The sequence below is a fragment of the Penicillium odoratum genome (genome assembly GCF_028828045.1).
Source record: "Penicillium odoratum strain IBT 22623 chromosome Unknown utg000006l_segment0_segment0, whole genome shotgun sequence".
Classification (NCBI taxonomy): Eukaryota; Fungi; Ascomycota; class Eurotiomycetes; order Eurotiales; family Aspergillaceae; genus Penicillium; species Penicillium odoratum.
In genome coordinates this window covers 4,663,316-4,678,328 of record NW_026643148.1, presented here as the reverse complement: position 1 = coordinate 4,678,328, position 15,013 = coordinate 4,663,316, and the positions used below count along the sequence as shown (strand labels likewise).

Sequence of the window (15,013 nt, the reverse complement as noted above, 5' to 3'; positions counted from 1 at the left end):
CCTCGTTTGCCATTAGATTTCCCCACTCTTCATACCTCAAATCCTCTTAATAGTCGCATTGTCCCCTCGCTGCCGGAGTTCCTTCTTTAACCCTCTTTACCCCCTACAAGCAGTTTTATTGTTAAAGAGTTTACTTTTGCTGTATATATCAATATTAAACACTCCTTTGGACTGAACGGCTCCCAACCAAACTATGCGCGCCACACTGTTATCTTTAGTGGCTCTGGGCTTGGTGGGATCCACCACTGCTTATCCACAACCCTACCAAGACACCGAGGCTGTCTTGAGCGCGTCCGCGTCGACAAACCAAGAGAAAGCTGATGCTGTCAAGGAGGCCTTTCAACATGCTTGGAACGGATACATGAAATATGCTTTTCCGCACGATGAGTTGCGCCCGGTGACCAATGGTAACGCAGATTCGAGGTAAGCATCTTTCCGGGCCATTTTGAACACAAGGGCCGAAATGAACCGCATTTCACAGGAATGGATGGGGTGCATCCGCGGTCGATGCACTTTCAACCGCCATTATCATGGGTAACAAAGATGCGGTCAATACCATCTTGGAACACATCGCCGGAATTGATTACAGCCAGACCTCGGACCAGGTCAGCTTGTTTGAGACGACAATTCGCTATCTGGCTGGCATGTTGTCCGGCTATGATTTGTTAACCGGCCCAGCTGCAAATCTGGTGACCGATACGGCCCGCGTGGATGCATTGCTCACGCAGTCCAAGAATCTGGGCGACGTGCTCAAATTCGCCTTTGACACCCCGTCAGGTGTTCCCTACAACGGCATCAACATCACCTCCCAAGGAAATGATGGGGCTACAACCAATGGTCTCGCCGTGACTGGTACCCTGGTACTGGAATGGACGCGTTTGTCTGACCTGACGGGTGACGACCAGTATGCGAATCTTAGCCAAAAGGCCGAGTCGTACTTGTTGAACCCTCAGCCGACCAGCACGGAGCCGTTCCCTGGCCTCGTGGGTAGTCACATCAGCCTCGATAATGGAGAATTCACCGATGGCGCAGTCAGTTGGAATGGAGGCGACGACTCGTTCTACGAGTATCTGATCAAAATGTACGTGTACGACCCTAAGCGGTTCGAGACATACAAGGACCGCTGGGTTCTTGCCGCTGAGTCGACCATCAAACACCTGGCGTCACACCCGCAGTCCCGCCCGGAGCTGACGTTCCTGTCTTCGTACAACAACGGCAACTATGATCTTAGCTCGCAGCACTTGACCTGTTTTGACGGCGGCAGCTTTCTTCTCGGCGGGAGCGTGCTGGGTCGTCAGGATTTTATCGACTTTGGCCTGGAACTTGTTCATGGCTGCGAGGCTACCTATAACTCGACTCTGACACAAGTTGGCCCAGAATCTTGGGGCTGGGACCCTAAACAAGTGCCAAGTAGCCAGAAGGCTTTCTACGAAAAAGCCGGTTTTTATATCAACAGTGGTTACTACGTTTTGCGACCGGAGGTGATTGAGAGCTTCTACTACGCCTACCGTGTGACTGGAAAAACCATCGTAAGTTCAGCCCAAGAAGATTTTATCACATCCACTGACCAGGATAGTATCGCGACTGGGTGTGGAATGCATTTGTGGGTATTAATGCTACCTGTCGCACCGACTCGGGCTTTGCAGCCGTCACCAATGTGAACGCGGCCCATGGCGGCTCCAAGGTCGACAACCAGGAGAGCTTCCTGTTTGCCGAGGTTCTAAAATACTCGTACCTGACTCATGCTGAAGGTAGACTCACCGCTCAGAAAGGAAGAATTAATGCTAACGCAATCACAGAGGCCGAATGGCAGGTCCAGAAAGGTGACAAGAACACTTTCGTGTTCAATACCGAAGCTCATCCCATGCGTGTGAAGCATACCTAGCATCTTCGTCACCAGGCTCTAGTAAATAGGAATTAGGTATAAGCTTGAATGAGTATGATCAATATTTTATTTCTCTTGATATCACAGGAGAAAACATGAAGTCCATTCGTAGACATAGCATACAAAAACAATCCACAATAATCCGTACAAAATCAGTCCATACAAAATGAAGCAGACTGAACATCCAAATGGAAAGAAAAAAATGAAAATTAGATGAATCGTAGAATTAATTACACAGGCCCTCTTCCTCATTCTTTCATTTTCATAGGCCGTTTCCCTTTTCACGTTCATTTGTCGATCTCTCATGCCCAGGTAATGCCATCTTCATTCCAAGATTCATATAGTCAATATTGATATATATGCTACCTACTAGGTACCAATATCGTCCTCAGTGTTTATAAAACCTTGGAAGCCATGGCAGGAACACAGACCTTTACAGTTTGCCCTTCGGTAGCTTGCCCCTCTCCGTTCCAGTTGGAATTTTCGCAACCGCAATCGCCTCCTTCGACAATCGAAGCATCTCCCCATCCGAGTGTCGACTCTGATATTCGGACCAAAACTTCTCATCCGCTAGCCATCCTGCAAACCACTTCTGAATCCACATAGCCGCAGTTTCTGCACACCAATTCACGTTCTCAAACACAAGCGTATGCGATCCATTCTTCAGAACGGCCTTTTCCACGGCCCCAGCCTGGACTCCACCACTACCGCCAACTCCAGACCCAGTGACCTGCATCTTCGCATCTTGTGAATCGAGCGAAGAAAGATAACTCTTCTCACCGAAAACCCACTGCACAGTTGGCCTTAGGAACGCCAGGTTCCTCATGGCAGACCAGCCTTCTGGGCGAGAAAAGAGATAAGGACGTTCCTTCGTAACATCCCAATCAGGTAGTAGTAATCTGTCCAAATTTTCGGGCTCAAGATTGGGTGTAAAGTAATTCCAGGATTCCTGATGTTTTGTTGTCGTCAATGTCACGGCCTCAGGACCGACAGTAGAATCTGGGTAGATAGCAGTAGGGACCTTGCGAAGGCCATATTTAAGGTACAATTCCTGCACACGAGGGTCCCATGTTTTGAGGCCTTTGGATAAAGACTCCTTAGCCTTCTCAGCGCTAGGCCAGAGATCTCGGCGGCGACTAGATAGGAAGCCTGGGTTAGGTCCCCCGGGTCCTTTGAAGGAGTCGTCAAGAATAACAGGCTCAAACAAGATGAGAGTCGAGAGAAGACGCGGATGAATAACTGATAAGTTAACACTATTTTGTTGGTCAGAGCCCTTTATCGTGCATTCGATATTGCAAAAGTGAGAGGTACGACGTACAGTTGGGCGCAGCCCATACTATGTGCGACACCGATTATCGGTCGAGGCATCTCGTCGCGAAACTGATTGACCATATGGAGGAGATCACGAGAGTGATCATACCAGTTTGCTTTGTTATCTGTATTAGCCATTGATTCTTTTCAAGCTCCCTCACTAGAACATACTCTGGTCACCCTGGACATGTTCATTAAGGGTTCCGCTTGCTCCCTGGTTTGAAATATCTGCGATCCAGATAGCGCGTAGCGGAATTCCCTTCTTCTTCAATTCCGTATACAGATCCTCCCAGAGAGGTTCGTAGATTTCCTTTGGGGAACCGTTGCCCGGAGACCCGATGATGGTGATCGCATTATCAGGGATGGGCGTGGGTCGATCGAGCGGAATATATTGTTTTATGGCAAGCTGAAGGGGAGTTTCTTGTTTACCCTTGATACTGTGTGGGTATTCTCTAATATGCTGACCGGGCATTACATGCTCGATGACTGTGAAGGTTGAAGACATGGTTGAAGAAGAATGAAGAGCTTTGAAGCTCCATAAACCGTGTAAGGCTCTGCTTTAACGCTTTCGATATAGCCTCGGCTTACACTGACAAAAGACCGTAAACCCCGCAGTATAGTGCGATTTGGCATTGGGGGCCATTTCAATGCGGTGACAGAGTACAGTTGCATGGTTAAGTTAGTAAGATCAATGATTAGGTAATTGATACTTGTTAAATTAAATACACTGTACAAACCCACATTTACAATACTGTAAGACGAAGCTCATGACCTTGCAATGAGACAAACTGAAGGTAAAATGGAGTATTTAGCACCTCTAGCACCTCCGGATCAGGTCACCACTGCTGAATCCATCCTCGAATCCCCCCCACGTACCAAATTCCCATTCCAGCTCTTTGCAATCAATGTCGAGATTACGAGATGTGATTAGATGGAGGAATGAGAAAAGCATCATTCAATAGACGGGTTCCAATGTATCTAGTATGAATCGCGAAGTGTGATGAGGATGACTGCCCCAAACTTGTGTTTTATAATATCCCACGTAGTATATCGTTTTGTGGAGACGACTTGGCTATCTAAACCGGCAGAAGCATGATGCACGAATAGGCAGGTCGGCCATGGCCAAAGCGAGGCGCAATTGCGGCTCCAGGATGCGAGCTTCCGCGGACCTCCCCAGCCTATTGAGACACTCGTGATATCCATGTAGAGCCCACACGTTATTCGGATGTCTCAAGGCACGAGGCAGAGCCTGGTCAATTCCAAGATCAGCCGCGTAAATATTAGCTGCCTCCTCAATCCGGCCCTGCTCGAGAAGCAAAGCCCCCAGAGCGTGCCGAGTGGGCTGCATCCAGCCCCAAGGCTCATCATAAGGAAGATTGTCATCCCGGTCAATGGCAATCTGGAGACTAGAAAACGCCGCATCGTATTCTCCACAGCGGTATAAGATCTCGCCTTCCAGCATAGGGGCGGCAACACCGAGAATGTCCACGCCAGTGTTGTTAAAGATAGTTCGAGAAGAGGGAACCTGTTTGACGGCGGAGAAGAAGTGCTCTTGTTCTTTTCTTGCCTCTTCAATTCGGTTCGTAGCTGCGTATGCCACCCCCTTTGCATAGTGGATCATAGCTGTGGTCACGCAGTAGAGTGATCGATTCGCAGGGAATTGCAAGGCAATGATATCATCCCAACGACCAAATCGGACAAGAGGGTGTACTCGCATGGCGAAAAATCCTTCAAGCCAATCAGCGAGAGGAGGTGATTCAACACACAGGAGATCCTCGGTGAGAGAATCTGCCAGCTCTGTGGCAGTGTTGAGAGCAATCTTGGACTGGCCACCCAGCATGGCTGCATACATCCGGAAATGATAATCATGAGCGCGATAAAGATGGTAAAAATGGCCCAAAGTTTGATTAGCCAGGAACTTCTCATCCGCACGAATCGCAGAGGTATTCGACGCGATCGCTCGACGGTAGTCACCGCAGAGAATGTCCAAGTGGGTCGGCATATGTTCCAAGTGGCCAGCGTCAGGAACAAGACCTCGCAGATTGTCTGCAATTGGGAGTGCGCGCTCCGGCGTAGGGGACATTTCCATCAAATGGATATACAAATGCAAGAGGCCGGGGTGTTGCAGGGCATCTTCGCGCTCCAATGCACGATCGAGCGCCTGCTTCACTTCCAGGGTACGAGCACCAGGGACAGGCCCACCAGTCTTCAGATCCCATAGACCCCATGGAGTTAGGTTCATTAGCGCATCGCAGTAGAGAGCAATGACATCCAGATCATCCGGAAAGACCTGGTATACAGATTCCATGGCTTTAGCATACTGGCTGTTCCAATCCGCGCAGTCCGTGACAGGTTTCGCCTGGGGATACCGATACTGCAGGGCCTCTATCAGGGATTTCTCCACAGCGGTCATTGGCACATGCTTGAGTGCGTTCTTAGCCTCGATGACGGCGCCATGCGCCCGCGTTGTGGTGATTGAAAGATCCTCTCCGTCAAAGAGTTGCCATGGTTTATTGTAGTTTGGACCTAAGGAAAATGCCAAACCCCAGTATCCCATTGCACAGAGTGGATCTGACAATATACACTGTTCAAAACAACGGGCTGACTCTTGGTGATTGAACGCGTAGGCCCAGATCAGGCCGCGATTGTACCAAGTCTGGGCATCTTGGCTGGTAGTTGTGACGGGTCGATGAAAGTGACCCAAATTATAGTACTCTGTAGAAGATGACTCCCTAGACGGAATTTTAGTTTGATGCCAAATTTGGGCAGTAGAATCCGGGTTGCTCATTGTGGTAGGGGTTGCTATCCCAATGGGGCGAAGATTGGTGTTCTCTGCGGAAAGTGGTATAGTGGGGCCAACTGAGAACCAATCCTGATGCTGGGACTGGAAGTCGTTGTATAGGGTCGTTCCTTTCCTCAAGTTCGTTGTTCCCCGAGGGAATCATGAATTGAAAAGCATGACATTGAAACTTCCCCAAATCGACTTCCTATTTTCCCTTCCAGTTCTAATCTTCTTTCGAACCTGAAATCCATTCTTAGTGAAACCTCGTGAAGCTTTCATTTTTCCACCTGTACAACACCCGAAGAACACATCCTCACATTTTCATTCACCTGACATTCAGCATGTCTTCTCCCCCAATCAATGTGCCTGGCTGGCAGATCACCGTCGGCATCATTCTGTCGCTCACATTCATCATAATCATCGAGAAGATCTATAGGATCCACGTCAACATCAGGTACAAGACATCTTGGGATCTTTGTTTCATCAACTGACATTCTTCTAGCAAGGGAGACACCATGGCCGCTTTCCCTGGCTGGGCTCAGATCCTTGGTCCAGGCGAAACCCAGGCCGCTCTCCTTTATCGCTGGATTGATGCACACCGGACTCTACATCAACCTCAGCCAACGGCATCCACACCCGCTCCTGCTCCCCAGATGAGCCCAAGCACTGCCCAGCAGTCCGGGTATATCAGTTCTTTGAAGTCGAAGCAGCTGATGGTGGACGCTAATTGACCTGTTGACCTGTTGACCTGCATAGTCTTGTGTGAGGAAATTGCGGAGATTAAGATTCGAGATCCACTTGGCCCCACAGTGCGCGCATTTGAGCGGATCCACGATTCCACGTTATTTGCTCGTTTCCACTCACAACCTTGGGGGTGTGATGGGCTTATATAAGGGTTGTTTCTGTTCCTGTCTTTCCTGTTTCCTCTGCTTTAGTGAATGATTATATCTTGCCCGCGCAACTGCTTTAAATCTGTACAGTACTTCAGCTTTCTCTCAGACTCGTCCATTCATCATTCATCATGTGCGGAGACAGCAACCGCCCGACTATCGGTGGCACCATTGCCGTGCTTTTCCCTCGCGAAAACTCTTCGAATTCCTTGGAGGCTTCACTCTCAACCTCACCTGACTCTATCGCCTCGACATCTTCCATGTCGTCCTATTCTCTCTTTTTCCAGGATGAGGCCCACAGCCGCAAGACCAAGGCCATTTTTCAGATTGACGATGCACAAACCTACCATACATTGCGTGGATGTCGACAAGTGAACATGCGAATTGAGTAAGCGATTTAATTCATTCCAACTTGGCCTATACTGACCCCTTTCTAGAAAATATGGAGACCTCTCGGCCAACAAACCATCCACTGCTCCCTTGCATCAATTCCAGTTGGATTTTACGAGGGATGCACCAATGTCGCAGTCAAATGTGGAGTTTGAGTTGCCCGAAAGGCTGGACCTGGGCGTCTCGGAGAAGGGAGTCGTGGGTCGGCAGCTTACCATGAGCGAGACTGATGGGACCATCCTGGGAATTGGTATCGTCGGATACAACTGATTCTGTCTTGGCTTTCACGATTTTTTATTCATACCCGGTGTACGGAGTGCAAGTCAGATTTTCATAGCATTCTTGAATTTATTGATGTTTCTTCAAAAGCCCAGTATAACCATTCACTTCCGTCCACACGAGTTACACAGATTCTCACAGCTTGAGAGGGTTTTGCACGCCAGCAGTGTATCGCTTCTCGGCCTCTGCCCAGTTGATAATCTTCCAGATTCCCTCAATATATCCAGCCTTGTTGTTAAGATACTACGTGAATCATGTCAGTAGAGTCAAACCTATCCCAACACAACAAACTCACCTGAAGGTAGTAAGCATGTTCCCACATATCCACTCCAAACACCGGCACATCAACCCCAGTCACCGGATCTTGATCCTTTGTGGTGGTAATCTCCAACCGTCCCTTCGGACCTCCCGAACTGACCAGCCATCCCCATCCACTTCCCTGGATTCCCAACAAGGCAGCTCCGAAGGCATCAGTGAATCCCTTTTCCGATCCCCAGCGCGAAATAATAGCTTCGCGCAGAAACGGTGCCGCACTGGCAAGGTCATTCCCAGGTGTGCCAGGTGGACTGAGATTCTTCCAGAAAAGGGAGTGGTTAATGTGACCGCCACCGTTGAAGCGGATTTTCTGCTGCAGGGAGATCAAGGCCGAGACATCATTTGTCTGTGTTGCAGTAGCGTGGGCTGCCAAGGCGGCATTGAGGTTGTTGACATAGGTTTGGTGATGCTTTTGATGGTGAAGTTCCATGATCTGCTTGGAGATGATGGGCTCGAGGGCCTGGAATTGTTAGCTGTGCTTGGTGAAAGTCATTGTAAGACTTACATCGTAGCCATAGGGCAGGGAAGGGAGAGTGTGAGCCATAATTCAAGATTTAAACGTGAATAAACGTAGGGATTCAATAAATGTTTCAGTAGGAGAGGACAAGTTGAAGTGAAGTACCCCTCTTAAGGCCACCAAGGTCCCATACTTCTGTTGAGACAGATTGAGCACATTTCCTAGGATCCACTGATCCACTCACTTTGATTCGTCTTGGATCATCCATTGTGTACAGGACTTGAGCACGTCATTATACACCAAGTTTGTATTTATGTAGTAGATTCGTAAACTCTCTGATTCGGGAGTCCTGGAATCTGGACATGGGAGACTCAAGTCTGCCATAGTCAACTAACTTAGACAACGATGCTGACAAACCTTGGGTGCAAACATAATCAAACACATCTTGTGTAGTCTTACTAAGCATACATAACCAAGTTATTCATGTAACTAACTAGGTTAGATTATTATTAACTAAACAATACATAATAATATGAAAAGTACCATTGAAGTTAATCACTCATCTCATAAACAAATCTGCTAAAATTCAACTAGTTCAAATATCAACTTAAAATCTGGATAAATGGATTATTAACTCGGATAGAATATGCGGGGTTCTTCACCGAGGAATGAGCCTCGGCTCCGAGGACATATATACATACAGCAACTACCCCGGCTCGAATGTCAACCTTGAAACCCCTTAAAACATCAGAGTTCTCTCTTTCTCCATAAACACCGAAGCAAAATGTCAGCTGCCGATCAAGTTCAACTCTCCAATTTTGGGAGCATTTTCTCCCTCGACGGCAAAGTCGCTGTCGTAACAGGTGGATCGCGTGGATTAGGTCTGCATGCCGCCTCAGGGTTCGTTCTAGGTCCACTTGAGAGGGTTCAAACATGGAAACATTGAAGTTTTTGGACTAATCAATGATCAGCCTTTTACAAGCCGGGTGCTCCAAGGTGTACATCACCTCTCGCAAGAAGCAGGCCTGCGATGAAGCCGTCGCAGCGCTAAATGCCTTACCTAATAAGCGGCCTGGTGCCCAGGCTATTTCCGTTCCAGCCGACAGTGCCAACATGCAAGACCTGGACAGACTTATTTCGGAAATTGGCAAGACGACCGATCATGTCGATCTCCTGTTTGCCAACGCGGGCGCGACGTGGGGTGAGAAGTTCGATACGCACCCGGAGAAGATGTTCTCCAAGGTGATGGATCTGAATGTGAAGAGCATTTTCTACACTATCCAAAAGTTCGTCCATCTATCTGACCACAATAGAGACTTTATTGACAAATTACAGACTCACCCCCTTGCTAACAGCCAAGGCCACCATTGAAGACCCATCCCGGGTAATCATCACCGCATCAGTGGCCGGCATTGGGATTGGTGCAATCGGTGAAAACGCCACGCCAAGCTACTCTGCCTCCAAAGCAGCGGCTATTCATCTGGCAAAGAACCTGGCCGTGGAGCTCGGACCGCGGCATATTCTCACCAATGCCATCGCACCCGGCTTTTACCCATCCAAGATGGCCAGTGGCCTGATTGAGCTGAATGGCGGAATGAAGGAGTTAGAGAAGTACTCGCCTAATGGTCGTTTGGGTCGGCCTGAGGATATCGCGGGCCTAGTCGTATTCTTATCGTCTCGGGCTTCGAGCCATTTGAACGGAGCGGTTATCACGACGGATGGCGGTTCAGTGCTGAAGGGTCGTCTCTAAACAAAGATCTAAGAAAATCGTGAGAGTGAGGCGATGTCGATGTTTTCCCAAATTCTATAATTTTTTTTGAAACAGAAACATGGTCGATACACCCCTGCCACGCCGCTAATGTAAACATAATTGTAGCGGTGAGAATTATTTCCATCTTCTTCCAACTATCAACCATCATACACCATCCACAATGAGTGAGCTTGACAAAGACTTTATCCATTGTAGCCAGACCCTCGAACAATAAATCTGATGCCACTACACCAGCCACCTCAAGCTATTTTACGGCATCCAAACGAGGGGTCTGGTGCATTGGATCCGATGTGATCCTAGAAGACCGCCCAGACAAAGGTCCAAAAACGCAAGTCGAAGTCAAACCACTCAAGGACCTAGCAAATTGCCCCGAAATACCCGTCCCAAGGGGTTTACACGATGGGTTCGATCGCGACGGACGATACTTCGGAACGAGCGGATAGATAGTCAAATTCTCGAAGACGCGTGGCCTTCTTTATTGGAGCCACAAAGATAACCATCGCAGATGGAGTCGTTCAAGTGCGTCAGCAGCTTCGATCGGTTATGTCAAAAACTATGCAATGTATCGACGGGAGGGTTGACGTTGCTTATTTTTAATCTGGTATGAATATGTGCCTGCCTATTTTGGGTTTACGGAGATGGATGTGGATTGGAAGAATTTATGCCAAGAACGCCTGGGCGCATATGGCGATGCAAACGAAGATGCCAAGGCATTCTGGAAGGACTTCGTTATCTGAGACTATACCTGATTTTGGATGTATGAGCTTGGGATCTTCGGGTCATTACATCCGAAATACGATGGGGAGGTGACTAGCGAGTGTCGCAGCTGGTTCTGAATTTTTTCTGAGCGCTTACTATGAATCGAATTCTGTATAAGTAAATGTTCCATTCAGGAGCTTCATTTCATAGTGGGAATATAAACTGCAATAAAATCATGTGTATCATAGGGTATAACGGAAACCAGGGATCTGTTTGTCGGTCCTGTGCTTCTCTTCTTCAGCGATAATCTCAACCTCGGATGATCCCTCAACCAAGTTACGTCTTCTGTTTTCCCACATGTAGTACACAAATAGCACTCCTAGGAAGAAGACTCCAATTACCAATCCACACAGAGAGGCCTCAATACCGCTGGAGTATTTTGGCTCTTGCGAGGCATAGAAGAATTGGGGACCCACGATGTTGCCAACACAGTATGCGGCAAAGATGGAAACTGAGATAGTACTTCTCTTTGTCGCACCAGCAACATTAGAGGTGACGATACTCAGACTGAGGGGAATGTTGATGGCGAAAACAGCAACGAAAGCCAGACCAACCAACTTGACCACTCTGTGGGTGTCGTCGAGTGTGTAGATCAGAACGACACCGATAACTGCGACGATCACATTGAAGCACATACAGATGAGACGCGATGATCGGACGTATGTGGCGATTCCGGCGGTGATGACCAAGAAGACTAGCTGAGACGCACCCATGGGCATCTGCAACAAGAGGGACTTGAAGTCGGAGTATCCAAATCCGGCAATGATGATAGCGGAGAACTGCATCCACGTTAGCAATATTTTCAAAAGTCAGGGGCTTGGTCAACATACGCTAGTAAGTCCGCCGTTGGCGAGGTTGACACAGAATGTGTACAGGACCAGGCACCATGCCTGTGGGTCACACGCAGCCTCTCGGACTTGCTTCCATTCAAACACCTCTGTGGCCTCAGCAGTGCCTGTCTTGTTCTTCATGGTCCGCTGCACTGCAATTACTCGTTCGGTCTCGGTGAGGAAGGATGCTGTCGCGGGCGAGTCGGGGAGGACGAAGAAGAGGAGGATGGAGTAGCCGGAAGTGATCGCACCGAGGACGAGGAACAGCAGACGCCAGCTTTCCAATGATGAAGAGCATTGGCCAATGCCCCATGCGATCACACCACCGATGAGGTTCGCAATGCAGTTACCGATGAACCATGCACCTTGGCTAAAGAAGAGTTAGTTTGCTGATTATACTTTCAGTTTTTATGGCTCACATACCGAGCTGGTTGCTCTTCTCTCTTGTAAAACATTCCTGTGATGAGACCGAATCCGGGAGCGACAGCCGCCTCACCCATTCCCAGCAGGAATCGACAAGTTATGAGACCACCATAGTTCTGGGCGGCTGCATGGCACATGAGAATACCACCCCAAAGGAACCTGGATGACTGTCAGGAAGATTATACAAGGGGGTTAGTGGACAGGAACATACACTGATACAGCGAGGTACTTCCCCAATGGAAGGCGCACAATCAAGTAAGAAGTTGGGTAAGCCCAGGCCAGATATCCAAAATAGAAAATTGCCGAGCACCATGTGTATTGTTTTCCAACAAGGCCCTGTTTATGTTAGTAACGAGACTGAGAATATCCAATTGAGTTAGAATTGAAGGACTTACCAAGTCTTCGCGGAGCCCGAGGAGAGTAGCTTGACTCAAGGCAAGTTTATCCATGTATTGAAGCATGTAACAGATGCCCATAATTGGAATCATACTAGTTCCATTAGCATTGGTATACAACATTGTTGGCATTGATAACTCACAATAAATCCAACTTCTGTAATAGTCGACGCTCCTCTTCAGGAGATGCTTGATACTCCATAACTTCTCCAACACTGGAGTCTTGCATCTCCTTGTCCATGTATTCTGTTTTCTCTGGCATCTTAAGAGTAGTCATGATGAAAAGTAAATAGTATATTCAATGTGCATAAAATCATTATCCGAGGAAAGGATCCCACTATATACCCCAGGTTTGTTAAGGTTTGTCGGTCAGGATATCTCTAAATCTAAGATAGGGTGTCATAATGTGGACTACCAATCCAAGATGCTGGGGTTAATGTATAGAAGATAGACAATTCACAGATAAGATCACGATAAGTGGCAAATTCCAGCACTTTACTACGTAAATTATTCCCTATCAGTCAAGCGTGACTTTCCCGCGGGAAATAATACGCGAGCAAGACACGAATTTGGCCTCAGCCACCATGATAGAAAGTAGGAAAACACGTAAGGTCGGCAAATTCAAAGGGATAATTCGGTTAAACCCCAGGTAGAAAAGTATGGTATCTAGTCGGCAATTCTAATACTATGATTGGTCAAGTTTAGCCACGAGTTCGGCAACTGAAGTCTAATCTGCCCCGGATTGGATGATTTGGTGGATTTGGTGGATTTGGTTATCTGGGGGCGAATCATTGATAAGAAGAGAACCCGATGTCCCCGAGATTGAAACCCAGTGCATCCGCTTACGCCTTTCATTTGATTTGTGTCAGGAGTTATGATATCTGGGGTTAAGTTATGTAGTTTCTATGCCGGATAATATCATGAATCTATGGGATTCCAGTGGATATCCGTGGAGATCGGAGACCCGTGAACAGGAACATAAAAGGATCGACTTCGCTTTAGGAATCACAGAAAACAGTTAAAAAATAATCATCCGACGCATCCGGAAGTCCACCAAAATCCACCACATCTCAGATCAAATGGCTATCATTCCCGTTACCGTTTCCCCCAAGGAGGCTCAAGCCGCTATCGATGAGGCTCTTGAGAAGGTTTCCACACAGCTTCGTGAATTGAACCAATTTGTACTCCCCCTAGTTCATATTAGTCCGAACTCAGTGTCATGCTAATCCACTATAGATTTGGTCTAATCCTGAATTGGCCTATGAGGAACACAAGGCTCACGATGCCATTTGTAATTTCCTTGAGAGCCAGGGTTTCACTGTCACCAGACACGCTTATGGCGTGGATACTTCCTTCGAATGTATCAGTGGAACTGAAGGCCGACTGATCAACTTCAACGCTGAATATGATGCTTTGCCCGATATTGGTCACGCCTGTGGACACAACCTCATCGCCACTAGCAGTGTGGCGGCCTTTTTGGCGCTGACCCACCTGCAGAAGAAGTTTAATACTGGTGGCAGGATTCAACTCCTTGGCACACCTGCAGAGGAGAACGGTGGTGGCAAGGAAAAGCTACTCAATGCTGGAGCTTACAAGGAGGTTGATATTTCCTTGATGGCGTGAGTGTGATCGCAGGCTTCTCATCTTTGCTTTTAACTAACTCTTGCTAGTCACGGTGGACCCAGTGGCAAGGCTCTGGTTGGCACCCCCTGCGACGGAGCGGCTGGTATTATGATGAACGCCCGCAAGGAGCTGCACGTGGAGTTCTTCGGCAAGAATGCCCATGCTGGTGGTAACCCGTGGGATGGTGTGAACGCTTTGGATGCGCTGGTTCAGGCATACAACGGAATCTCCACCTTGAGACAACAGATTCTGCCCGATGAGCGCATTCACGGTGCCTTCCTGGATGTGCCCAAGGTCGCCAATGTTATCCCCGCCTACACCAAGTCTTACTGGCAGATCCGAAGCCCGACTTTGACTGGATTGAAGAGTTTGATTGCCAGAGTCCGGGCCTGTATTGAAGGAGCTGCTGTTATCACTGGCTGCACTGTTAAGATTGTCGAGTGAGTTGATGCGTGCACCAAAACCAAATGACTCGGATTACTAACAGAACTCAGGGAGGGACTTTATACCGATATTGTTCTGAACGAGACTTTGTGTGATACTTTCAGCGGTCACATGAGCTCTTATGGAAGAAAGATTGTTCCGAGACATGACAAGGTCTTGACTGGATCTACTGACGCTGGTAATGTCAGCTACGCCGTACCAACACTTCACTCCATGTTTGCCATTCCCTGTCCGGAGGGCAGCTTCCCTCACCACCCGACCTTCGCTGCCTCCGCTGGAACTGATGAAGCACACGTTGAGGCTGTCCTCACTGGTAAGGGACTGGCTATGGTGGGATGGGATATGTTGACCAATGATGCTCTTTTCGAAACTGCCAAGTCGCAGTGGGAAGGACTGAAGCCCTCGGCAGCTTGATTAAATTATATAATGATAAATGCGTAGCAAGATTTATGAATTACA

The 15,013-nt window shown here is 48.1% G+C and overlaps 11 protein-coding genes across 11 annotated transcripts; 7 read left to right on the top strand and 4 right to left on the bottom strand.

Moving 5' to 3' along the window:
* Positions 1-193: 193 nt before the first annotated feature.
* On the top strand, positions 194-1,885 carry N7520_010150 (glycoside hydrolase family 47 protein; the record flags this gene model as incomplete). The annotated part of the gene is made up of 4 exons (XM_057144084.1): positions 194-423; positions 482-1,529; positions 1,577-1,751; positions 1,800-1,885. 4 exons carry the CDS (start codon positions 194-196, stop codon positions 1,883-1,885), a joined length of 1,539 nt encoding a protein of 512 aa, XP_056993372.1.
* Positions 1,886-2,318: 433 nt separating this feature from the next.
* Positions 2,319-3,701, bottom strand: N7520_010149 (putative toxin biosynthesis protein; the record flags this gene model as incomplete). Its single annotated transcript, XM_057144083.1, has 3 exons — positions 2,319-3,138; positions 3,204-3,312; positions 3,368-3,701. The coding sequence occupies 3 exons, from the start codon at positions 3,699-3,701 to the stop codon at positions 2,319-2,321; spliced, it is 1,263 nt and encodes a 420-aa protein (XP_056993371.1).
* A 567-nt stretch (positions 3,702-4,268) lies between these two features.
* On the bottom strand, positions 4,269-5,984 carry N7520_010148 (TPR domain protein; the record flags this gene model as incomplete). Its single annotated transcript, XM_057144082.1, has 1 exon — positions 4,269-5,984. The coding sequence occupies one exon, from the start codon at positions 5,982-5,984 to the stop codon at positions 4,269-4,271; it is 1,716 nt and encodes a 571-aa protein (XP_056993370.1).
* Positions 5,985-6,319: 335 nt separating this feature from the next.
* Positions 6,320-6,709, top strand: N7520_010147 (uncharacterized protein; the record flags this gene model as incomplete). Its single annotated transcript, XM_057144081.1, has 2 exons — positions 6,320-6,432; positions 6,481-6,709. The coding sequence occupies 2 exons, from the start codon at positions 6,320-6,322 to the stop codon at positions 6,707-6,709; spliced, it is 342 nt and encodes a 113-aa protein (XP_056993369.1).
* Positions 6,710-6,999: 290 nt separating this feature from the next.
* N7520_010146 (uncharacterized protein) lies at positions 7,000-7,528 on the top strand (the record flags this gene model as incomplete). Its single annotated transcript, XM_057144080.1, has 2 exons — positions 7,000-7,256; positions 7,306-7,528. The coding sequence occupies 2 exons, from the start codon at positions 7,000-7,002 to the stop codon at positions 7,526-7,528; spliced, it is 480 nt and encodes a 159-aa protein (XP_056993368.1).
* A 144-nt stretch (positions 7,529-7,672) lies between these two features.
* On the bottom strand, positions 7,673-8,396 carry N7520_010145 (superoxide dismutase; the record flags this gene model as incomplete). The annotated part of the gene is made up of 3 exons (XM_057144079.1): positions 7,673-7,780; positions 7,833-8,312; positions 8,358-8,396. 3 exons carry the CDS (start codon positions 8,394-8,396, stop codon positions 7,673-7,675), a joined length of 627 nt encoding a protein of 208 aa, XP_056993367.1.
* Positions 8,397-9,093: 697 nt separating this feature from the next.
* N7520_010144 (oxidoreductase, short-chain dehydrogenase/reductase family) lies at positions 9,094-10,059 on the top strand (the record flags this gene model as incomplete). The annotated part of the gene is made up of 3 exons (XM_057144078.1): positions 9,094-9,209; positions 9,281-9,595; positions 9,645-10,059. The coding sequence occupies 3 exons, from the start codon at positions 9,094-9,096 to the stop codon at positions 10,057-10,059; spliced, it is 846 nt and encodes a 281-aa protein (XP_056993366.1).
* Positions 10,060-10,240: 181 nt separating this feature from the next.
* Positions 10,241-10,523, top strand: N7520_010143 (uncharacterized protein; the record flags this gene model as incomplete). The annotated part of the gene is made up of 2 exons (XM_057144077.1): positions 10,241-10,244; positions 10,276-10,523. 2 exons carry the CDS (start codon positions 10,241-10,243, stop codon positions 10,521-10,523), a joined length of 252 nt encoding a protein of 83 aa, XP_056993365.1.
* Positions 10,524-10,585: 62 nt separating this feature from the next.
* On the top strand, positions 10,586-10,817 carry N7520_010142 (uncharacterized protein; the record flags this gene model as incomplete). Its single annotated transcript, XM_057144076.1, has 2 exons — positions 10,586-10,681; positions 10,719-10,817. 2 exons carry the CDS (start codon positions 10,586-10,588, stop codon positions 10,815-10,817), a joined length of 195 nt encoding a protein of 64 aa, XP_056993364.1.
* A 204-nt stretch (positions 10,818-11,021) lies between these two features.
* N7520_010141 (uncharacterized protein) lies at positions 11,022-12,764 on the bottom strand (the record flags this gene model as incomplete). The annotated part of the gene is made up of 6 exons (XM_057144075.1): positions 11,022-11,618; positions 11,670-12,039; positions 12,093-12,251; positions 12,304-12,428; positions 12,488-12,581; positions 12,631-12,764. The coding sequence occupies 6 exons, from the start codon at positions 12,762-12,764 to the stop codon at positions 11,022-11,024; spliced, it is 1,479 nt and encodes a 492-aa protein (XP_056993363.1).
* An 802-nt stretch (positions 12,765-13,566) lies between these two features.
* Positions 13,567-14,968, top strand: N7520_010140 (M20 family metallopeptidase; the record flags this gene model as incomplete). Its single annotated transcript, XM_057144074.1, has 4 exons — positions 13,567-13,668; positions 13,724-14,106; positions 14,158-14,550; positions 14,605-14,968. The coding sequence occupies 4 exons, from the start codon at positions 13,567-13,569 to the stop codon at positions 14,966-14,968; spliced, it is 1,242 nt and encodes a 413-aa protein (XP_056993362.1).
* Between the last annotated feature and the right edge of the window lie 45 nt (positions 14,969-15,013).